This window comes from Anser brachyrhynchus, assembly GCF_964034855.1.
Source record: "Anser brachyrhynchus genome assembly, chromosome: 7".
Lineage (NCBI taxonomy): Eukaryota > Metazoa > Chordata > Aves > Anseriformes > Anatidae > Anser > Anser brachyrhynchus.
This window is the reverse complement of record NC_137701.1, coordinates 3,797,569-3,822,230: the sequence shown is the minus strand read 5'-3', so window position 1 is coordinate 3,822,230 and position 24,662 is coordinate 3,797,569. Positions and strand designations below refer to the sequence as shown.

Sequence of the window (24,662 nt, the reverse complement as noted above, 5' to 3'; positions counted from 1 at the left end):
TTCGGCCCTGAGTGTCAGGCAGTGCCTTGGCTGGAAAACTGATCTTGCAGTGCACGTGCCAAATAATCCTGCTGTTGAGATTACTGAGGCACAATGAAGTATTTCTGCTGGAGAGAAGCTCTGTGTTGGAGGAGCTCCTGGGAGCAGTCTTCTCTCTGCCTTCCTGGGAAACTGCACTCCGAAGTGAAATTGCTGGGCTTAGCTGTGAGATATCAAAAGCAGTTAGGTAGTTGGTGTGCATCAGCAAATAAGTGGACATTACTTTAGGAAAAAAAAAGAAAAAAGAAAAAAAAAAAAGGAATTTGTACTACTGACTGCATTTTAATAGTTCACTACTGTCTTGTTGGTTTAGACCACACAAGCTATGTGAAACACTCCAGTACCGTGAGTTCAAATACCATTCCCCCGTCAAAGCACAGATTTATGGCATTTTTATTCTTACAGCATGCTCTCTCCTGGATAAGGCATTTTGCAGGATGAGTAGCAGAGTCTGCCTCTTTCTTTGTTTTCCCTTGACCAGAATACACAAGAGAAAGAAATGGAAAACAACACAGAGTAAAAGACCTGTAAAAATAGATCCTGCTTAGTATGGGGAACATTCATGTGAAATTACAGAGAGGGAGAAACTGAACTAGCAGTATTGTCAGGTAGAATGGCTCTATAATTGAAGGAAAATGTGGGTGAAGTAAGTACAAAATAAAGGTTCAGCAAATAGAAAGAACAGGCAACAGTATCATAGGTGGGTGACAGCAAGCCTGAGCCTACACTGCTGGCAATAATCTGAGAATAAAGGACGGCATTTCCTGCAAATCAGGAAATACTTCCTGGTGGTACGATCTGTTCAGCTGAGGATGTTTGTTGACAGCTGCCAAGGTACAGGAGAAAATAAACTCCTTTGAGGAAAGGTTTTCCAGGTGACAACATAGCACAGAGTCAGGCAAAGTCCTAAGGAATCACGCAGCCATGTTCAGGCACAGGAGCAAGCATATCTTGCTGGGGCACCGAGGATCTGCCAAAGCACGCAGGCACTACATGATAGCCGCAAACCTTCATGAGTTGGAAAAAAGGGCACAGCATTTCCTCTGTTTGGAGCAATTTCTTCAGAAACAGGGCTATGCAAACACAAGAACTCTAGAGAAATTATTGAGCCCATTATAAGGCATTAAAGGACATTGTAGGAAGCTGGAATGGCTTTGTATGGGCAACTAAATTTCCCAGCTCCTGTTCGATACATTGCTTGAGGGATATGTCAACAGAGATCGGACTTTTTGACAGATAATCCCCAACCCCTGTGTGCTGCTATCAAAACTGTGTCTGTGCTGAGGTGCCCAGCCTTGTGGAGGCATGACAAGTGGAAGGTTTGTAAAAGTAGATGGGATGTCATGTAACTGCATGATGGTAGGGCCAACACGGGTGTGCACTATATGTGTGCATGTATAATCACATTGGCATTCTCAGGCATCACAGGAAGACCTACAGGTTACACCTTCAGCAGGAACAGGGGGCGCTAGCCAGTACATAAGAAGACTTTGCCAACCTTGTCTAGCTTCATGTCTTTGACTTACATTTGTCTCTTTCTGACATGCTCTGAAGCCTCCTGCTCCATGGAGATTGCAGGCTTTGGGCTGTTAGTCACAGCCATTAGAGGTTAGATTTTTCCTCCAGTCTTTAATAAGAGCAAATAACCTCCTTTCAGTTGAAATAGATCCCATCAGCTGACCAGCCTGTGGGCAAACAGCAAGGAAAGGGCTGGTGCAAGCCACTTGGAATGCTGTAATTGCCCCAGATATTTTTTTGGTGTTTCCCCCGCCTTTTTTCTAGATTTTCTTCTTTCCTTTTGTGTTGTGGAAGGTCCAAGAACACAGCAGGGGAAATGGAGTGACCAGTGGTTCTCCTGGCAAAGTGGCAAAGCTACTCAATGGAAGTGCTGTCAAATCACAAAGAGAAAAGTAGGGCATGCTCCCCTCCATCTTTTGCAATGAGGAGCTGAATTATGAATAAGAATGATGAGTAAAATAACTGCGATTTCTAAATCAATCCCAACAGTAATAGGATTTATTTTCCACCTTTCATGTCCATGACTTTTCATTCTGATAGCCTGATAAGCATGAGACTGCCCATTTGCTCCTGTTTCTCACTGGTTTTGCAGCAGGAGGCAGGCAGCAGGGGCAGGGAGTGGAGTGGGCAGCAGCACAGCCCTGCTCTGCTGTTTGGAAGCATCCTTTCATGTCACAGCAACTTTGTCAGGCATCCAAAAGACATCTTGTGCAAAGTCAGGATGCAATTAAAGCCCTGCAAGGCTCTTTTGTGAAATCTCACCCATTGCAGATTACACAATAGCGAAAATGCTCACCTGGGAGATTCAGATTTAAGTTTCCTTGTAGAAGCAAAACAGAGACTTGAATGGAGTGGGGAGGAACTCCTGACGTCCTGAGAATATCTGAACTACCAATTATTCTCTCTTTTTCTGATCAGAAATTTTGTCTTGGGTCCAAGAAAAACCATCCTTCAAAACTGGTAGTCTGTTCCCACAAGAATTTCTGGCTGCAATGAATTAACATTTTCTGAAACACTTCTGCATATTATGAATTGTTTGGTTGTTTTTTTGATCAGGAAAAAAAGCATTTCATAATGTTTGTCCGTGTGATGTACAGATCAGCATTTTCCTCTTATTATCACTTTTCTGACTGATTCCACCCATTTGTTTTTATTTTGTTGCAGAATGAAAAAATAAATAAAGTGGGGCTGTTCTACATTTCTGCATTAATCTGAATAAGACCAGCGCCTGAGCTCACTTCCATAGTCCCCAGTGGGGTTTCAAACAAGCAATTATGGTGCAACAGAGAGGGTAAGAGTTATTTCTAGATAGCAGAGTAATGTTTTATGAAAAGGTGGAGTAATGGCAGGGTTGCAGTGTAGTATCCAAACCTCTCAATGTTCCTCAAAATAGATACATGAAAATAGCATATCATATTCTCAATATGCCTCTGAACCAAATTCTGTAACGTCCATCATAAGTATACCTTACAAATTTATTTTTCTTGTTATTTAAGAGGCGCATACTTAGATTCTTCAACTATGTGTTTTATCAGGAGAAGATCAGAATAGCTCTGAACAGCTGTTGGTGCTGAATACATTACTTTTTTGCCAAATCTTCTACCAGCTAGTTGGGGATACCAGGAAAAATGAATCATTCTTCATGGAAAATCTCAAAAATATTTTTAAATTCCTTGGGGCATTAAACTGGTGTCTGTGACACTCCCTTCTTTATAAACACAAGTATAAGTACACCATATTTTGGTAAAGTTTTCAGAAAATTTGAGATGCCTTGTATATTTATTTGTTTAGAAAATATTTGTTATTTTCGTTAGTAAGGAGATTTAGGTTGTATCCACCCTGATCATTCTCATCCCTAAGAATAGGAAATGCACTACCCATTATCTTATTGATGCATAAAATGTACCAATACATGTATTCATAAAAGAAATACAAATTATTTATTGTGAAATAATAGAAGATAGAAGTTATATTAAAAATGGAGCTTTAGGGATGCATGCTAAATGTCAAAGAATTTGTCTAAATACTATAAATGTTGAAATTATGCAACTTAAAATTGTGGGCATTTTAACAAAAGAAAACAGATTTATCTACAGGAATTGTAATTGCCTAATGCTGACAACTTTGAAATAATGTAACTATGTAGAAAGCTTATAGGAAGATTTTCAGGCAGTGGAATATAGTGGGAAAAACCTCGTGGTGGGTATCTCTCAGAAGAGCTCCTCTGTTCCCAGAGAGGTTGTACCACACAAATATTTCCTTTTGGTTTGACCCTCAACTTCCCAAATTTTACATCAGCAGCAGTTAAAAACTAGTGAGAAAGCAAACCTGTTTTACACTGCAGTTGATAAATCAGTATCAGGCCTTCACGGTTAGGTTAATGTCTTTACCAATGGCGTCAAGGTCTTAGAAGCTGAAGGTGGAGCAGATGGGGGGTTCTTTTCTGGTGGGCAGTGCAGAAGATATAGCGGGGGCACTTGGGTTTGGGAGTAAACTGTCCTGGCATCCCACAACACCAGCTGTGGTGGCCTGTCACCTCCTCTTACACACAGCCTCATAAGCCTGTTCCCTTCACAGGTCCCCTTTTTGGGCTAAGTTGTCCAAGCCTGGGATAATTCACATGCTTGCCCATTTTTGCCAAAAGGAGAATAATAACAGGGAGTATCTTCTCTGCAAACACTTCAGAAAGCAACTATCAACTGTCTTTCAGACTTCAGGGTTTTCAGTTTTCAAGGTGCTGAAACAAAAGACTAGGAGTAACATCAGGGCTGCAGTGAATGAACCCAGCGACCAGTCTGCCAGCTCTGGGCAGGCTCTGTTGAAAAAATCTCCATAAAGTTTTTCACTTGAGAAGAGGAACTGCCATTCCCCAAATCTAAGACTGTCAAAAGCAAGCCATGCCCTCAGAATGGGTTGGTGACAGCAGGTCTAACTTATGTCCTGGCAGTACTCATTCCGACTTCCTAATGAAGAGGTGGGTCTTGCAGTCCTGCCCTTCATGGGCCTGGTTCTGGATCAGGCTTAAGTTATGAGGAATTGCAATAATCAGGGATATAAAACAAGAAGGATAGAGCAACGAAGGGACAGAAGCATACATGTGTGCAGACTTCCACAGGAAGAGTTTTTTCAGTGTGACAGAACAGGCTGTCACCGGGGTCAAGGAATAGATGGGAAATGAGAAAACCATATGCCGAGTAATGGCTTCAGCATTCAAGGCTGGGCTTTCTAGTCACTATTCACAGGATCATTAAAGAAAGAAAGAAAGAAAATTTATTCATGTCTTTCTATCTCATACAGTCTATCACTTTCATATTTAAGCAGTGACTCCCATATATGTGTTTGTGTTTACTAGAAACTGAGGTGACTAGCAGAAATCTGATAGTCTTTTTTATTATTAGGGCTTCTTGAAGTTTAAACTTCTAAATCATATGCGAAAAATATTAAAATAATACTATCAAAGGCTCCGTCTTTCGGAGATTCAGTTCATAAATATGCACTTTGATGGAGGAAATGCAGACCCTTTTATGCAGTATGAATGTCATCAAGGAGATATTCTCATGCTAATTATTACAGACAATTCATGGCTGAACAGCTCTCAGATAATGTAAGAAATGGTGGGGGCTTATTGCCACGTTCTCCTATTCTTCTGCTAAAGCTCCTGTTAACCACTTTTTCACTCGCTCTTCTATTTATTTGTGACTTTTCATCTCGAGGGAGGGAAAATGCATAGTTCAGAAATAGTTGGTGGGGATGGTGTGAGGCCCCAATGGTGCTGAGTGATCCCAGGGACCCATCCCTGGTCCAGGAGCCCCATTTCGACCCCATGTGTGCTGCTCCCTTGCAAGTGGTAGGTGTGCACACAATCCCTGCCTCTCTGTTTAGACCAGGTAATGGCATTAGAAGAGGCAGTCTATCCCAGTCTGTGGTGATATCCACTGTAAACGACAGCTATGCTCAGTAAGAACATGAAATACCAGTTTTTGGCATTGGGTGGACGGAAGAAATGCATATGCATGATGAAATGGGAGGATTACATTGCAACGACCCACCTTAAACAACTAAGTGCTCATTTTCATGAGCTTTCTTACTGAAATTTCCATGCCACCAATGGGATGAAATCCCAGCGCTCTGCAAATAAGATGAGAAAACCACCATGCCCTCATTGAACACTGAGTCTCATGCTTGTAGCCAGAGATGTGAGCATCTTGAGCTGGAAGAGAAGTAGAAAATAAACAAGTGAGGAAAAATAGCTTAAGGCATAACAAGTTTAATATATTTTTCCTTTAACATCTGGGGGTAAGAAGGGGAGGGTGGAGAAGTGTATGCCAAATTTAAGGTTGATTGCCGACGGCCATTACTTATGTAACGAACTTGCAGTTGCCAGCAGTGCACAGGGCTGATTGACCTTGGCAGCGGTACAAAGGTATTATTCTCGCACAAATCCAGTAATCTTTGGCAGTTTCTGCAATGCTCTAAGCAGAGGCAGGCTTGTCAGCTGCTAGAGTATGTTCCCCCTATCTTTTTGCCATTTTCTTTCAAGAAGCAAGGAAAAACTAATGCTAGTTTCTGTCCATATTAAAGAATGTTTCAACAGGGCAAATCTTTTAATTTGCTGCACTGAAAGAGCAGTTGTGGAGCTGGGCAGCATGTAAAAAATGTTGTGCAGAAAAGCAATAACTTAAAAAGGATGCTGGAAAAATGAATTTAGGTAGCAGAGGAGAAATAACTGGGGCTGAGCATTCTCACAAGGCTGTGATGTTCGTATTTCCTCTGGGTGGGTGCAGACTCTATTTTCTGTGCCATTTTGCTGTCAGTACAGATCCTAAACAGGATTCAAGAAAAGATGAAATGTGCATAAGTGTGAACCAGAAAATGTCAGGTTTCCAGGTCAGGGAACTTGCAGAAAAATAAATAGGGGGAAAAATCCTGTTCTGTCTGCAGAAGGGCATCTGCAATAACTGGCAGCCGAACCAGGGATTAATTACAGCAGCACATCACAGCCAAGCCTGTGAGGATTTTACCACCCTGGGCCAGAAGCTCTATGATGCTGGTAGAGTCCCACTCTTTGGATGGGATCACAGTTAGGTTTCAGGGCATGTTCCTTCTGGGGAAGCTGAACCTCAGGACAGAGCTGTCCCCTGTAGATCACACAGAGGGACTGGAGTCTCTGGAGTTTGGTGATGAGAGTCACCCAGCTGTACTCCAAGTTTGTTTTTTCGTTTGGTTGAATCCCAAATCTGAAAGTAAGTAGGGTAACCTGAAAAGCTCAGGTGAAGGTTTGTCAGATCCCCAGTTATTCCATGACCTTCTTAACAAGACATCTTGGAAAAGCACATGAGACAGTGTTGGGGTGGCTGGGTGCTAGAGTGGTGGCTAGCACAACAATGCAATCCTGTGATTTTCTTCCAGGGGCACCCAGCTGCCCAATCCTCATCCTGCACTGCACCTTGGTCAGGGCTTTATTGTTTCAGCTGTAAGTGCCAAAAAGACCATTTAGTCTCTCATTCCCTTCAGCTGAATAAAAATTACTTTCAGCTAAAAAAGTACTTACATCTGAGACTAAGCCACAGAGTATTGCTTCGGTTACTGTTTGTGTCTGGTTTATGCTTTATACATACATAGGCAGGTAAATAGGAAATGAAATATGAGTTTGCTCACTCTTACTCTTTCCATCTGCTACGAGGGTCCCTGAGCATGGTGCAGCCAAGTCATCAAACAGACATACAGGTTCTGATATGTGTATATATTGAGATTTCTTTTATATCTGCCTCCCTGGGATAGGGTAGGAAGACTACTTGATTTTCAAATTCATGTAATTGCAGATACACTTCAGGCATGAACAAGATCTTATTTATTTAAAGCAGATTGATTTCATCTAAATATGGATAAAATCTCTCTATGCTATACCTTTCACCTTTGTTCAAAAAATATGTATTTTTAATCACCTCTCTTTCTGTGTCCAGTAGTGACTCAAGCATCTAATTCTGTACTGGATGAATATTTAATTTGCAGTGTGATCTTGCTGTTGTTGCAGGTTCACCCATCCGTTAGGCTTCTTGGGTGTACCCTCCTGAAGGATCAGAGCTGCCTTTTGTCAGCTAACTTGGTAGCCTGATAGTCTGTCATACTGTTACCAGGGGTGTAGCCAGAGCCCTGAATATAGACCCTGTACAACCAAGCTGGTCCCTTGAGTTTTCCCATAACTTTTGAACCTTCCAGCTGTCAGTCCCCCTTTGTCATGAGAAAACCTGTAACAGAGGCCACTCCTCACATACCAGGCTTATTTGTTATTTATAAATAATTTTGTTACTCATATAAATATTTAGGGTGCGTGTTTTGTTGCTGTTTTTCTGCTGAGGGAATGGGCTCTGCTTTTACATTTTCATGCAGCTATAGGGTAAATGCTTGAAGGAGAAGGCAAGGTGGGGCAGTAGAGGAGGGTTTTATGCTCGAGCATCCACATCCTTCCAGACTCTGATCCTGCTAGCAGGTCCCCATGGAGGTTTCCAGGTCCACCCTGGAGAGGCAGGTTTTGCTGGGGAGCCCTTGGGCAGACCCAGGGCACGGGGCTTGACCTCAGCTTCTGAGTGAAGGCGGCTAAGGGAGAGCACAGTTTGTGCTTGCACAAAGTAATTGTCTGCATTTGTACAGCAGTTGTAAAGGGGTGCCACAGGAGAGGGGTGCGTAATCTTCCTTCCCTTTAAACTAAACCTTTTTCATTTTCTTTAAACATATATTATACATTGTGCTTTTCTTTCTGCACTTTATAAGCTTCTATTTCTTCTGTATCTTAATAAGGACAGCAAAGCTGAACTGAAGTTTTTAATATATTAAATCAGAAACCTAGACTGGAATGAAAGATAAGAATCCAATAACACCAAAAAGACACATAGAACAAAATCGGTTGTAAATGATTTATGCAGCAGGATTAGGAGGTTAAAAAGGCAAAATCTTTAATGTTCGCTCATGCAAGAATGTCAAATCACTGGTCTAAATAAGGAATTTGACAGTAATAAAACTTTGAAAGTGGACATTTTCAGGTAGCACTATCTGCCATAATAGAGGTCATAAAACTTTGATCTGAGTATTTGCCAGGGATGTTAATGGCTGAGATGGTCACTCATCTGAACTTTGAAAATGTGTTTTATAACCTGCTTTAATAAACAGCTATTAATCCAAGGCATATTTATATGCCTCAATAAGACCACGCTTCGTAGGCTCGCCCGCTTTATCTGCATCTCTGCAGTCCTTGTGTAACGGACAAGGGTGCCAGTATTCCGCGGCTTTTGCTGCAGGACTAACCCTCATTTCCCTTCCATGTCATCGAGGGCAAAAGTTGCATGCAATCGTCTTGAAAGTTTGACAGGAGGGCAATTTCTAAGCGCCGACGAAGGACACCTGTCCCTGAATGACTTGGGATGGAACTTGTAATTCTGTGCAGCGCACGGGATGTGCCAGGAAAGCCGGGGTATTTAGCTCCCCGGAAAATGAAGCCTTCTCCCTGCCACCTAGCATTGCTGAGGGTTTGCATCTGTCGTGAACACTGAAGAGCTGAATATGAAGCCTAGCTGTAGGCAGATCAAAAGTAATGCCACCGATCCCGCTCTCCTTCCAAAATCGACTTTACGAATCAGAATACCAGAGGCGAGAATAAAAGCTGGGTTAGTGCATCCTCAGGGCAGCGGGACCCTTGGCTCATCCGCTCAGCCCGTGTCGCTGTTTGTGACTGGGTCCCGTCCCCCGGGGACCTCCCGGTGCCAACGGGGAATGGGCCCGTGCAGGGGAGCAAGAAGCAAGGCGCCGAGCAGCCCCGGCGGTCTGTCTGACAAATTAGCCCGTGCCTGCTTTAGCACGGGACGAGGGTGACATCGCCTGGCTGCGAGCGATAACTGCAGCGGCCCCTAGCGCACGGCGGGGACCCTCCAGCTGCCAGCCTGGTGTCACCGCGGGGTCCTGCCCCTGCCCCTGCCCCAGCCCCTGCAGGGGCTTCTCCCCATCGCGGTGATGCTGGGAGAGCTCCCGGACCCTCAGCAGAGCAGTGCCCCCGCCTCAGGGGGGCTGCAGGAGGGGTCCCCCCGTTGCGGCACTTTCCCCATCCACAGTGGGCCACAGGTACGGGTGGAAAGCAAAGAGGCAGAGAGGCAAAAATCCTGATTTCCACTTGCAAAATGTTCAGGGTTCACCGTTCCTACAAAAGCTCGGGAAACTCTTCAGAGAGTACAAGCTAGTTAGTCATTAAATTGGTAGTTTATTTGTTTTCCGAGAGAGATGGGAGGAAGGAGGGAGTGCGGGGGGGACACGTAGGAGTTGAAAGAGCACTCGTGTTATTCACTGTGCAGCCAGGAGCAGAAAATAAAGAGGCAATTAGAAGGTCAGAACCAGTAATAATACGCTGGCAACCCACAGAAGCTGTAGAGCAGGTGTTTGTTCGCTTGGTGTTTTTCCTGTGAACCATCATTAAAGCCATGTGACACCACCAGTTTTCATGCCACAATTATTTGCATGCAAATTTGACATCTTCAATGTGAAGACAGATTATATCTTCACTAATTTGGTCCAAGGCAAATTGTCACTATTTCCTTAAGAAAACACTGCTATTCATGAGGAAATTATTGAGCGCAAACTGAGTTTTTCATGAATTTAGCCCAGGCAACCAGACAGAATCATGCTTTTATTATTCACTTCCACTGTATAATCAGCTTTTCATTGGAGATGACAGCTTTCAGCCAAGGAAGTCCAATTTTTTTTTTGGTTTTTTTTTTTTTTTTCCTCGGGAAAACATGACAACCAGGAGGCAAAAAAGGTTGAGCTTTCCTTGTGGCTGAAGAAATCTTTTGGTTTTGCTATTTTTCCTACACATATCCATACATGTACCCAGATATATGCTCCCCAATACGCAGGCAGGAAGCTGTGACCTCCCTGAGAGCTGCGGACCTGCGTGAAGCCTTGTGCAGTGTTAAGGAGGTCCAAAAGGACATTGAGAAAGGGTTCTTTGGGGCTTGAAGTGGAGAAATTGGGGCAGAAATTTGCTCCAATAAGCACAGAATAGATGGGAATATAATAGCTGTTTGTTTTATGTATTTATCACACAGGTGATAGTCTGATAGTCATTCTCAGGCTTGAAATGGAAGTGGCATGTGGGGAGGGAGTTGCTTGATATTGGTCAAGCATTTCCACGGTTTTGGGGTGGAAAAGGCAGAGCTGCTGCTGCCCCGGCGAGCCCCGAGCCCTGCAACAGACACCTGATGACCCCGGTTCTGTGCCTTCAGGGTGGGCATTGCGAAGGAGCTTTAGTCACTGAGGAGTCGAGTCCGTGACTCCTGGGGATTGTGTCCAGCATGGTTAGTGGGTCCAGAAGGTCTGTGCTTTGCTCAGCTTTGGAGCTGGAGCTCGTGGTTCAGTTAAATACATGGTCATGGTTAAATACATTGTCATGGTGAGTTGCGCGAGGGCAGGTACTTAAACCAGCCCTCCTATACAAGTATTGCCCTGCAATAAAATATGCCAGTTCTCAAGGGCTGAAATGGGGAAAAAAGGGCTAAAACGTGCTGCTGGCAGCACTGCCTTTGCTTCCTTTTTTTTTTCCTGTGCCCTCACTCAGTATTTTTTTTCCATGTGTTCATTTTAAAGCGACTTTTTTGTATACCCAGTAAACGCCACCTGCCCACCCTACAGCTCCCATTTACCCACCTGAAATGGAAAGAGCCTTCTTATGCTTGGCCCTTCCATAAATCACCTCGGTGTTGAGCCCTGCTGGCCTTTTACTGAGGCTCTGTGCATGGAAAGCGTTGGTGCTGGTAAGCATCAGCTGCTGCCTCTCCAGAGCCTTTACATTCATTTTTATCAGAACAGACAGCAAGGCATTGATCTCACATGCACACTTGAAATGGAAGATGGAAAAATATTAATGTTTCATTGTCTTCATGTTTAAAAGTGAAACCTTTTAAAGAAATGGGTCTTCAGCAAGGATAAGAGATGTTTTTCTTAACTGCATAGCAACAAGCTATAGCTGCAATTATTTATATCAAGTATGAAATTCCCTCAGTGCTTCATTTATTCAAAGCTATATTTCTACAAGGTTTTTGTTTTCACAGATGGCTAAGCTAAGATGCCGTCTTGGGCTTAAATATCTACACAAAACTCGGCAGTCCCCACCAACAAACAAAAATAGATTTAAAAAAATCAACACCAAAAAAACGTGGTGAAACTTGCAACGACCACTAAAGAGCACAGCAATATTTTATACTAATTTAAAACTATGATTATCTACTGAGGAACGTAATGCAATTCTGTCATTGCAACATAGTATTAAATATGCCTTTATGGGAACCACTGATTGTCAAATGACAATTGTAAGTGGGATTTTTTTTTTTTTTTAATCCCTTTACAAAAGGCACAGGTTTGTAATTTGATTCTGGCTCTTGTTCTGAGTGCTTTGCTCAAGGAAGGTTTATTATTATTGTTTAGGAAGGGAAAGTTGAGTACTTGTAACCAAAATGTACACACTCAGACAATTCAATTTCCATGCTTTTTCACAATCTTTCATGGTGAAAAGGTGTGGTTTGCTTTTGTTGTTTTTCAGCCTTTTGCTTAGTTCAGGAACAGCACACACTGTTTGCTCTTAGTGGGAGAGTCTTGGTGTACGTGGGAAGCAAATTCTGCTCTGGGGCAGCAGAGAGCACCTACCTGGGCATCTGCTGCACTCACATAGGCGTGCTGAGCCCAGGCACCATGGTACCAGGCCATCCACACCGGAAATGACAGCCTTCATATTCAGTCTAGATTAGAATCCGTTTGTTTTTCACTGTATCTGCTATTTAAGATGTTAATTTTAGAAGTAGCTAAAAGTCCCCACTATTTCCAAAGAATGAATTTGGGTGCGATATCATTTTGCATTTGGGAACCATAATTGACTGCATTCTTCCCTCCAAAACACGTATTGCGTTCCCACATCAACAGTCTTCATATGCTTCAACAGCAATGTGTTTTCCTACTGTTTTCTACCCAGCATGTAGTGTTTTGGTGATGTGCTCTGTTTCAGCTGTCTGTAGATGCCCTTTTTCTCAGTCCAACTCAGCTTTCTACCAAGGCAGCATGTTATTTAAGAGCAACGCAGAAATAGGATGGGTTTGCCCAGGCCTCAGGGACCACAAAGATTGTAGACTGGTAGGACAGGGGTACTGGTCATTGCTGTCTCTACAGAGCACAGAGATACTGAGGAGGCGATTTTCATCAGATTAGAGATTCCTTCCTCACCCAGTCCTATCACCAGACTTCATTTCTGATGCAACATAATTGATGGAGTTCAGGAAAATTTTAATCTTTTTCTAGCACTGAGATCAGTCTGGAATGTGAGTTTCCTGAATTGTATACCAAGTCTCACAGACACTGGTTATTTTGGCTCTGCTACCTAAAGATGCTGAGAAAGTTGCTTTGCCTCTCTCTGGCTCGTCTTTCTGAGCTATAATATTGAATAAGGGCTATTCTGAAATTTGCAAAGGATAGAAGATGACATCTATGGACCAGGTAGTAGAAAAATACTGATTCAAAGCAATGTTCTGCATTTAAAATAAAGTGTATTGGGAATGCTTCGACGTCTGTGGAGGTGTCACACAACCTCTGTGCCAGCACCGTAGTTCTCATCAGCCAGCACGAGAGTGGCTGGTGCAATCAGAAACAATTACTCACTTCTATTGCAGTTCCAAACAGAGAGAATAACGAACATTTTTCACCAGCTCCTGCCACATTATGTTTTCATATCAACCAGTCAATCAGAGTCTGTATAAAACAGCATGTGTCTGTTCATTAAGAGAAGAAAAAGTTGATTGGTACCAGAAGATGAGTGCAGAGTGATTTAATTGTAGCCCTTTGGCACATCTGCGTTAGATATATTAGGCACTTAGACACTCGATGCTGACAGCAACAATGGGAATTATATTGGAATAATATGATTTTTAAAGCTGTACTTACAAAAAAAAAAAAAAAGAAAAAGAAAAAACACCCTTTTGATCTCCGATTAAGTGTTCCAGGTAATTTCACATCATCATTTAGTCTTTCTCCAACACCAGACTGAAAACTGTTAAATCCCCTCTTCTGTGCAAGCTACCTGATCTATAAATAAGGAATATGTTCTTACAAAGAGAGTGTTCTTATTGATTGGCAAGATGTATTGTTACCGTTTCATTATTCTTGATCGTTACACGCTTCTCTCCTGACAGAATTTTTTTATTCATCACTAAGTTCAAGACTTGCAAACTTTGCAAAGGCTTTCCCCTTCCAACCATAGCTGTAGGGGATATTGTCCCCCGGCCAGAAGCAAGGTTTACCCCAGTGAAATTGCTGGCAATGAGCTATCATTTTACTATTACATTTGAAACTCACCCTGGATGTTCTTAAGTGTGTTTCTTGGGGTACCTTTACTGTCTTTGTCTTGTGGAAACTGTGAAAAGAGAGCCATGAGAAGACAGCTTTCTGGAAAGATAAATTGTAGACTGCAGTTTCTTAAGAGATTGCAAACTCCAGGCACTTATTACCTTCAAGCAGAGAAAAGAAAGGCAAGTTAGACTTGTTTTCTGTTGCTGAGCGAGCATGATTCATGATCTTTTTAATAGCATTTTAGTTATTTCAATCCCAAAGACAGCCCACCTGGGATGCAGCTGCAGAGCGGCTGATCTGTAAAGGACAGCAGCTCGGGGGCTCTGGTGGCACCTCAGCATGGATCAGCACAGCTCCAGTGCCCTGCAGCTCAGCCTCCCTGCCAGCATCGCTTCTTGCCAGGCTGCTTCAGCATGGCCGGTACGTTTGGCTGCTTCTGTACTGCTCGTTTTGCCAAGTTCTCCACCCTACTGCAGGTCTCTGAATCTGCAGAGTCTCTGCTGAAACCGAGCACTCCTGACAAATGGGGGCATGGCTATGGTGTCTGTCTGGCTGCAAACATTGAGCCATCTTTGTCAAGGAGCCAGCAAGCTTTCAAACCCTGGCCTAACAATCCCAAATGTATCCTTATGAGAAGAGCATGGCTGAGTTTCTTTTATGTTTCCATTTGAAACGTATCCTGCACTAAAACATTTTTGTGAGGCTGGAAATTCTTTGCAGAATCTGCTAATTATTTTCACAATCTACAGTCTGCTCTTACATTTCTAATTGCAACTATTAATCCTCACTCATCTACATGTCCTAGATCTGTGCAAGGCAATAACGCATTTTATGCTCAGCAGCACTCTGCCTCTTTACTCATTTGTCAAAAGGATTATTGTACAGTCGATGCTGAATGTGAGGAATTAGCTGCATAAACTTGGCCACTAAAAAGAATACCTGTGTATTACCTGTGCATCAGTATGTAAGCAGTAATTCCCTCCTCAACATCTCACTGAGTTTGTTACAGTCATACAAGTGGCAAAAAATAAAAATCAAAAATTGGAAGTGATTTGAATGCAGATTTACCTTTTTTGTCAAGTCAAATGGTATTAAAATTGTAGTTAATAAGGACTTGACTTTAGTCTCTTAATTCATATTTGGTTTTTAATCTATTTTAAAACATGGCAAGTATGATCTGTTGCTTTCAAAATGCAGTCAGGTATCTACCTATAAATATTGACTCCAAAGGACTGACAGGTATTTATAACCAAACACTTCTCAACACTGCCTAGACAAGACAGCATCCCTGCCACTGCATTTCCAGATGAGGAACAGCAGTCAGCATAGAGCAGTACGCATTTCCTTTCAACTGTGTAGAAATGATGTGCTTTCCATTCCTCTCTTACAGCAAAGAAATTCCTCTTTTCTGCCTAATGTATATTGTCTACCCAGGCATCTCTGGGTAGACAGATTTCAGTGAGAGTTGTTTGATGGTGAAATCTGTTAGTAGCTGCCTTATCAGAACACCAGCTGGCACTGTCCCTACCGTCAGTGCCAGAGACAGCAGCCAAATATTTTCTGTTGGCTAAGTATGAAGAAGTCTACTGAAGCATTCATTTATACTAAAATTTGGCCCATTATCTTCATGGACAGCCTTCAAGCTGCATAAAGGTCTGTTCACTTCTTGGCTTATGGTTATTTGCATTCATCATGCACTCTCTACAAGAAGACCACTGGGAGAAAAATGGTCTAGAAGGTACTTTTCTAGTTATATCCTGCCTATTGGTCCTAGCTGCACCATGGTCAGACACAGCCAGAGCCTACATGCCCCATCGTTGGTGTGCAGTTGGGTTTCATGTTCACTTCTCAAGCTATGCCACAACCTCTGCTCCGGGCTGCTGCACAAATCCAGCACCATTTCCCAACATCTAGCATTTCGCCTATGAGGCTCATTGAGATATGGGAGGGTCAGACTTCTCACACTCACCTCCCACACCATCAGTCTCCTGGTTTCTCTTGGGGTATCCCTTGAGCAGTCTGACCCTCCATTCCTCACACCAAATCACAGCTTCCTCCAGCAGAGACAGTGGGAATCCTCCTACTGGAGGATTGACTGGCACGTGGCATTCAAAGCAAGTTCAGCCCTTCCTTCGGATCAGGCCAGCTTCAGGGGTCAGTCTGTTGGACTCACTCTTCTCCTAGTGGTCCCTTTGGGCTGTCCCACTCGGCAAGGAGGAGACAGAGCCACGTATGCTGGTTCTCCTCTCAAATTCCCACAAACACTGTACTGTTTGATGTGATGGGAGTCCACCCAGTACCCTCATGGTTCAGTTCACTTGCCACCACTGCAAAATTGCTTCCAAGCCTTTGTAGTTGGGTTAAATACAGAAGGACAAAATCTTTTCCTTCTCCATTATCTGGTATAAACTTTTCCAGATGATTACTCCTATCCTGCAAAAGCATGAAGATATATCAGCCTCAGGTTTAGTATATGTGGTAGAAGTAATTGGGGTGACATATTCTAATGGGAAAGGCTTAGTTGAAAGAGGTTTTACTTGGGAGACCAGAAAAAAACCTCTTTCTGAAATAGATCAGATCTTGCAAGGGGGACTGTGTGTTTTTTTCCTGTAACACCTGCAGATGTGCAGGCAGCCATCCAGGCAGAAGTGTCATCGTACTGCCTGACAATGACTCAACAGTAACCTGAAATCCAGCCGTGCTTTGCAGAACTGCTTCTCTGCTCTATGTCTGCTTTCCTGTCTCACCCAAGCTGTTTAGCCACTTGCTTTCTCTTCCAAAAGGTGGCATTTATTCTAATTCTTCCTTCATGTTCACCCCATTAAGCTTCCGTTTGCAGTCATCAGCCGCTGAAGCACTTGACTGCATCACTAAGCAAGTCTCAGTGTTGGGCTTGTGCTGGAACAGCCCTGTGCCTTTCTTTATCAATTTGCTGACACTGGACTGATAAAACTTATCTTCTCTGGAGGCTGATGCAGGGAAGGGGCCTTTAAAACAAATTGAAATTCTCAGTATGTAAAGATAGCTCTGTTCAAGAATCGAGGACTCGCACTGCTTTAGCCTGGTGCGGTGTGTGACCTCAGCCTAGGGACCGCACCCCAGGGCTGCTGGGAGAAATGCTGAAATGAGTCTGAAACACCATGTTATGCTGCATCATATTAATTTATTTCTCATTCTAAAGTTTTAGTAAGAGTGCCAAGAAAACTGAAATAGAAGAGCACTTATCTGTATTTGAAATAGCAAATGCAATGCTGGAGTAAGGAGGCAGAAAAGTCTCTTCTGCAAGAGTAAAAACTCCTGTTGAATAAAAATCAGACAAAAACAATCAAACAAACAAAAATTATGTATTACATAGTTTATTTTCTTTCCCACCCACAATATATATATATAAATTATTATATTTTCATTATATTAAAAATTATGTGTATATATACTTAACACACAAAGGCTGGATGTAGTCTAACTTGTGAATTGAGTCCTGGATGTCTCCAAGGTGCACGGTGTGCCAGAAGACATTGTAATGGCCATATGCACGTCTCCCTTGGAATTCATAAATCCTAGCTACCTGAAACCCTTTGAATAGATGTAGAGCCCTCAAAAACATGCTGATGTTTGATATCCACACCAGTCCCTTAGACCCTATTGCTTTGACCAGGTAGGGCAGACAAGTAAGCATGGCACCATGCCCAGCCTTCTCCAGGACTGTCCTGGATGAACTGTCCATGGCAGTAGCTTCAGATGGAGTATAAACTCCAAAAGCTACCATGCGTTTGATCACACCCAGCAGAAGAAACTGTTTCTGATGCAAATGTAGGTCAAATTTGGCAAAACCTGTAGGTTGATATCCTCAGTATTTCAAACAAGGTGAGCTGCAAGTAATCTGAGCTTCCAACAAGTAGGTTAGAGCTGGGTTAATTTTCCTCCACAGCTTGGCACCTTCACTGACCACCACTAAAACTGTCAAAGTATAAAACTATTCTGTTTTAAAACAGATTTGTTTTGAACAGAGTTTGGAAAAAGAAAAAAGAAAAAAAAAACTACAGACTGCATGATCAGTCTTTTCTATGACAGTTTTTTAATTTCCCCAGCCTTCATTGAACCCTTTCATTTCTCCTTTTCTTATTGTTCAAAAGCACTTTCCAGGAGAACATATGTAATATTTCAATGTGATGACAGGGTAGCATGTTCTTGTAGGATGCTCTTTGAATTTGGGAGTTTTGATTTTCTTTTCTTTAAAGATCAGGATCACCCCACCATTTTGTCTTTCCTGTTTCTCTGTGATAATGAGCATGTGAAGGTTGCAATTTCCCTACAGCAGCTTTGGCTTCCTTTCTCATTTATCTTTTTTCTGACCATGCATTCCCATACTTTCTTAAAAATCAGGCAAAGCCCAGACAAGAAAATACCCATGCCTGTGGGCAGACAGTTGTTGCTGGTTTCTGATGAGGAGGAAAACCAGGTGCAAAAAGTCAGCAAGAGAACGATGACGACTCAGAGGCTATAAAGGAGAGACCCACAGATGACGCAGGGGCACTTTGTGGTGACATAGGCTGGAATAGTTATCCTTTCTTCTCTTCATCCAGAGGTATTTTCTTTTCCTTTTTTTTTTTTTCCCCTACCTGCAAGGTTTATATTTGTAGTTTATAGGTTGTTAGTAGCATCAGGTTTAAGAGTATAGAAGAGTAGCTTTCCTCTGTGTGTTCTTTCCTGGGTTTTGGGTATTTTTCTCAAACCAATGAATCAACTTCCTAAGTTACTGGCTAAATCTTTCTTTCTTTAGAAAAAGATTTAAAAAATAACAGCACACAAACAAGCACAAAACCCTTCAAAGTACTGTTTATCAAGGGCACTACTGCTTTCCATCTTTGTGTAAGACTTTCTGGGCTCAAGAATCTAGGCATTCTCTGAATTCAGAGTGGAAGAATCGGTAACATGAGAAGATACAAGGGTTTCCTTTTCCTTTATGAAATACCTAAACTAGGCTGAGCTCTTACAAAAGTACCATCCTAGGGAAGGTGTCAAATTTGAGGTTAATCTCAGTGCTTCTTTTCTTTAAGGAAAAACTTCTCGGTGTAGATGTGAATTCAGAATTCCATCTAGAAGAAAAGCTTCTGCAACAGTCCTGAGCTAGAACTGGTATGCTGAGAGTTTCCTCTTCCCTTTTGATGTTAGTGACTGAATGTGGTGAAATTTGATAGTTGAAGCTCTTACAGCTTGATCTTTAGGATATGGAGAATGAAACATCTCACTCACAGTCAAGTGATTCTTGGCCTCTTGTTTAATCTATGTCAGCAGGAGCTATACGCAAAACCATAATTAAAGAAAAATCATTTTTCCAGTGATAGGATCAGAGATTCTCAAAGTCTTTACTTAATTTGTAACAGTGGTGAACCTGTTCAAAAAGCAAAACAAACAATTGTGAAAAGGCGGTACTATCATTGATTTTTCTTATTATTTTTATAAATGTCATATTTAAACCAGAACAAAAACAGTGCCACTGTTTCTCCTTTAACTGTTTGTACAATTGATAGGAAGGCAAGTGAGTGCTCTGGAAGCAGCTGTATTAAACTTTTATGGAGCGTTGAAGAGAGCTAGGAATTTTTTTCCTTACTTGTCGAGGAGGAAGAAATGTTGTAACTTCACAGCTGATTAAATTGATCTTATAAAATATTAAGCATGAGTAAACTGAGTTTATTCAAACCTTTTATGGTTAGCCACTGGTCATCTTAGGTTCTTTGATGTAAGCAAATTGTTAAAGGTGAATTAAAAATATGTAAATTGATCAGGGCTTAAAACTAATGGGCGGCTTCTTGACAGGCATGGTGCTCCCACATCTCCCAGTAGAGCTGGGGCAAACACAGCACTTCTGAAATTTCAGTTGTAGTAAGGTTGTTTCTAACAAGCTCATGCATCTGAGGTTGCTCTGATAGCCCCAGAGGCGCAATACAGAGAGGTGTCCTGGGACATCACTGGGGGGAATAAAACCAGGAAGGGTGTGTGCACAAACCCATGGGTGGAGAGCTGGAGGCAGGGTTCACAAACTGGAGTTAGCTCATCAGGTCTGTAACATACAAAGACAAATGCCACCATGCTCCAAGCTGTTATCTATGTTGGTTGGGTGAACTTGCATCGCTTCCTCTGCTATGCCCCTGTAGCACTGGTACTAAGAAAAGCAGGACACAGAAGCAGAGCTGCTTGCAAAATCTCAACTTTTTCTCTGGCAAGTGAGTATTTGAAGGAACCATACTGAAACAAAGCTGAGATTTGCTGATCCTAGTGTTGGTTAAATGTGGGCTGGCAGTTAAATCATGCATCCCCACTTATCTTGACTTTCTAAAGCTTTTTCAAGCAAATTCTGTGTATTGCAAGGTGTATGCAGGAAAAACTTAAACCCCAGAAAAGGCTATGTATTTTCCACAGGGAGGAACAAAGGCATGAATGCCATCTGGTTGCCAATCCACTTGATGCAATTGCAGTCCAAGCCCATGACAGCAATTTCCAAAGGACTGCTGTGATCTGCTCATACAGGTGCACATTATCTGTGTAACAATAATGCCTAATGTCATTCTGACTAGTTTAGGCTGAACTGCACTGAAATGCAAAGCAAAACAAACAGGAAACTTGAGCTTTCATTAACAGAAATGCGAAGGAAGATCCAGAGAGGGTTGAATTCTTACCTGAATTTATAGCCCAGCACTCATTTTAGCACCAGCAGCTTCTGACTCCTCGCAGGATGAGTTTTTCCTCCCAACAATACATGCAATAGGAAGAAGCAGGTAGCAGATGATTGTGTATTCTCTTTCATACCTACTTTCAAGTTGAGATTGAAGGAAGCTCTCGTTATGAGTTAACAGAAATAAGTTGCAGGAGAGATTGGGGAGGGGTCATTGTGAAAGTTAGGGAAAAACATCTTATTTCCAAAATGTACTTTAGTTTGATCCCAGGGAATAAAATAAATAAATAAAACACTTTAATAATGCAAATGTGTGCAAGAAGCAATATATTTTTACATTTTTCAAATATTAAAGCAATATCTCTCTTGCTACATTAGGATTTTGTTTTTCAACACCAGTATTTTCTTTCATATATCAACACAACCTATTTCTTGCTTTATTCAGTTTTTATTTAGATTATGTCTCACTTGCATTTTGAAATATTCCATACTGAAATCCTTTTTCTCCTCTTTTCTGGCACCTGTTGCAGAAGTATAAAAATAAATCAAAAGCCAGAGTCTGTGGCACTTACAGGGTGATAAGCCCCACTTTTTTCCCCTTTCTGTCTTACACTTGCTGAAATGATCTATGTTTTAGGACCCTTTCTGTAAGATAGGAGGAAGGGAAGATGTGAAATTTTGAGATAAGAGCTGGATGTATTGCCAAATACATTTTCCTCACAGAACAAGTTAGCAAATAGGAACCTTGGGTTTGTTGAGGTGGTGTCCTTCGAATCCAGCTCTGTGATGTTTAAGAGAACAAATGGCTTCAGCATGTGGTGCTTTGTACGTGGTAGGGCTGCTGCTGCTGCTTGCCTCAAGGTTTGTCATACAGGGATTCATTGACTGATGCCCTACGTGGACACTAATTACCTGTTATGTATGTGAATGAGGAACATCCCCTGGCTCATGGAGGACATATTCTCAGCAGAACTTCACCAGAAGTCTCTGCTGGACCTCTCCGGGCTGTGTGGATCACTCCACAGGGTGGATGCCATAGGATGGGCAGCAGGCACAGCAAGCAGGGAAGAACTATGGCTCTGCAGCACTAGTGTGCTTACAGGTGCTGATGAAGGTCACCTGTGAGAGTTGCGAGGAGGCAAATGCTGCTTTTCCTTTGAGCTGCCCCCAGGAGCTGGGTTATCACATGGAGGTATTGCATTAGCAGCTCTTTGTCCAGCTGTACGGACTATCCCATATTTAGACAAGCAATGTCACATCCAAGCATGCTGTGCTTACTGTGTAAGTGGGCTCATGTTAATTCTGCCATCAGGAAAAGCCTCTAATGTCTCCTGAGCATTCGTCCCTAGATGCACAGCCTCCTGTGCAGCCCCAGGAGAGATCCCTAATGGACCGTGCTGCACAGCATGCTGTGCGTGATGATGCCTTGCCTATCCAAATCAAGTAATGTTTTGTAGCTTATATCAACCTACCCAGTGGTTTAAAGCATTGTAGCACTTGTCTTGAACAAGCAATTTTTAATGACAATAGATCCTTACACTCGCATATAGCTTGCCAGAAGCATGATTTTATTTCTTTTGTGACTTGCTTTTCTGAGTTATTTGTGAAGGAGCTCAGGATCTACATATTACTCAGATGTACAAGCTAGTTTTGTGAGTAAAATGTAGAAACACGTGTCTGTGAATAACAGGGCATGTTGCTCTGCACAGGATGGCAAAAAGATCCTTGTGAGGAGATATTTCCAGTCTACCCTGTGAGATGTTGCATTTTTGATCCTGATTAATGACTGAAGAGTTTACAAAGCACTGACGGTTTTGCTGTCTCTCTAATCAGGGCACACATTCATAAAACATCAACTATTGTGGAGTTTAAAGGTGCCCAGATGACAATAAGCCTCCCCAGCCTGCTGAGTTCCCCTGGATGTAGCCTTAAGAGCTCTGACCTCAAACCAGTGAAATGGCCGCCCATGCTTTGAGGAGCTATCTTTGGATATTGGTCCATGATGGCTCTTTGGTCAAGCACAATGGGTCTTTAAATGTGGAGTTGCTGAGCTATGATGCAGGAATGATTTATCAAGATGTATGAGGCCAGCACTCAGATGTAGCACATCTGCTGGGTGGTAGTAACAGGGCTTTTGCCTGATCGTGGCTTTTCTGAATTTACTTTCAAAAAGTTGTTCTGATAAATGTATTTGTCTTTTCTCTAAAAGACAACATGACAGTTGCTAAATATCTTTTGTTCTCTCTTAAAAACTATTGTGGATGCATGAAGAAATTTGTGTTTAAATATGATAAATCTGAGTCTATATAGGTAGGTTAAAATGAAGCAAATAGGAAGCTGTTTAATTTATGACTTTAATTCATGTTGTGGACAAAGTGGGTGTTTATTTCAGCTGAACCAAAAGTAAAGAGCAGCAGTGAATTTAACAATGCAAAAAATGTTTTCCCTCTTTGAAGCCTGTTGCCACACACCAGGTTTGAATGTCTATCTTGTAATGATATTTCATGTTTTGAAGTATGACAAAGTGTGTGATCACTGGTTGTGATTTCCAACAGTGAAAAGCAAAGATTGACATTTGGTAGGTTGTGGGTCTTTCTAAGCCAAAAAAAAAAAATCAAGCCAAAATCACTGCTCAGTTGAAGAGTCCTTGGGAAAGCTAGTAAATGTTTTCAGCAACAGAATTGAAAAAGTGGATTTGACAACTCTTACAATTACTTAAAAAAAAAAAATCTCAGGAAAAGTCTCAGGCTTTTTTGGAACAGTTATTGTATGCTTTGTGTACTTTTGCCATATGGCTTCTTTGCTTTCTCAAGAAAAGAAAAAAAAATTAGACTTGTTCCCAGCACAGATCATCATCACAAAGATTAAGTGACTGGTCTATAAAAATGAAGAATGTGCAATTTACAGATTGATAAATCAACAGTCTCATAGGCACATCTAAACTCCATTATACTGGAATGGAGCTGGGGATGAAAGTGAATTGTAGTAACACCTTTGAGTCAGAAAAATATAAATGGCTGTTGCAGGATTAACTTTTTTAAAGGAAATGAAGTTAACAATAGTTTATTCTGTTCTCTTAATGCTGTTAAGCCTCTTAGGAGTTTTCTCTTCTGCAGAAACCAAATGTTTAGTTTTATTAAAGGGACTTCAAATTCTTTATTCCATCAGTCGGATGTTATTTTTATAATGTTTTGCCAATTGTTTCACTATGTATTTATACAAGTCACATTTTAATTTCTGAGCATCCTTTATCTGTTGCCACGCTGGGGAGTTTAACTGAGGCTGGGAGGATACAAAGATTTAGTCTTTTGTAATGAAGAAAAATGTGTAATTCCTTTCAAAGAAAATAAATACTGGGAGGTAATTTTCGTGGGGAATCAGTACGTTGGATGTAAAGCTTTTTGTGTTCCTCCTTTGTTCTAGAAATAAAGCACTTATATGACTTCGTGCAAAGTGAGTCCTGTAGTGAAACAATTGTGTGCAGCTAAAAGATTTTTGTCTGACACCGGGTTGCTGTTTTGAATCCAGCTGGTCAGAGAGACCAGAATTCCCATCTCCCTTTAGTCTGAGTCAAATAGGAACTTTCTGCTATGTGGTGCTTCTCTGACTGTATTCAAACTCGATTTTCTCCAAGCATTCAGCAGCTCCTGGTCGTGGGCTGTTCTGAATGCTGGAAGGATTGTATTCTGGTGGATCAGGCAGTAGTGTGCTGCCTGACCATGATATAGTGATCCACATTAAAGAAATCAGCGGTCTTGCAGAAGGAGCTTTCATCTCAAGTGTATAATCAGTGTGGCATCTGATCAGGTGCCAAGTGGAAGATGTTATGCCATGCCATTAAGTCAAAAATGCTTGATGGTGCAGAGATAAGTAGTTGTGCTCTCAGTTACTTGCTGTGCAGAGCTGAAACAGTGCATTGGTTTTGTAGTGTTGAAAAACAGCTTGGTAAACATGGGTTCACAGCACACTACAGGCATGCTTTGGAAGGACTTAGACTAGGAAGAACTTTCCCCCTTCTTACTGCATGCACAGTGCTTTGTGCAGTGATTTCTGTACC

General features: G+C 41.9%; 1 protein-coding gene across 1 annotated transcript in view; it reads left to right on the top strand.

The window, feature by feature from the left end:
• The window catches only part of LOC308198147 (uncharacterized protein), a 390,404-nt gene that overhangs the window by 354,578 nt on the left and 11,164 nt on the right, over nt 1-24,662 (top strand). Inside the window, exon 8 of the mRNA XM_080599976.1 lies at nt 2,722-2,848. Coding sequence (XP_080456102.1) covers nt 2,722-2,726 — 5 coding nt within the window. The 3' untranslated portion in view covers nt 2,727-2,848. The remainder of the gene's footprint in view (nt 1-2,721; nt 2,849-24,662) is intronic.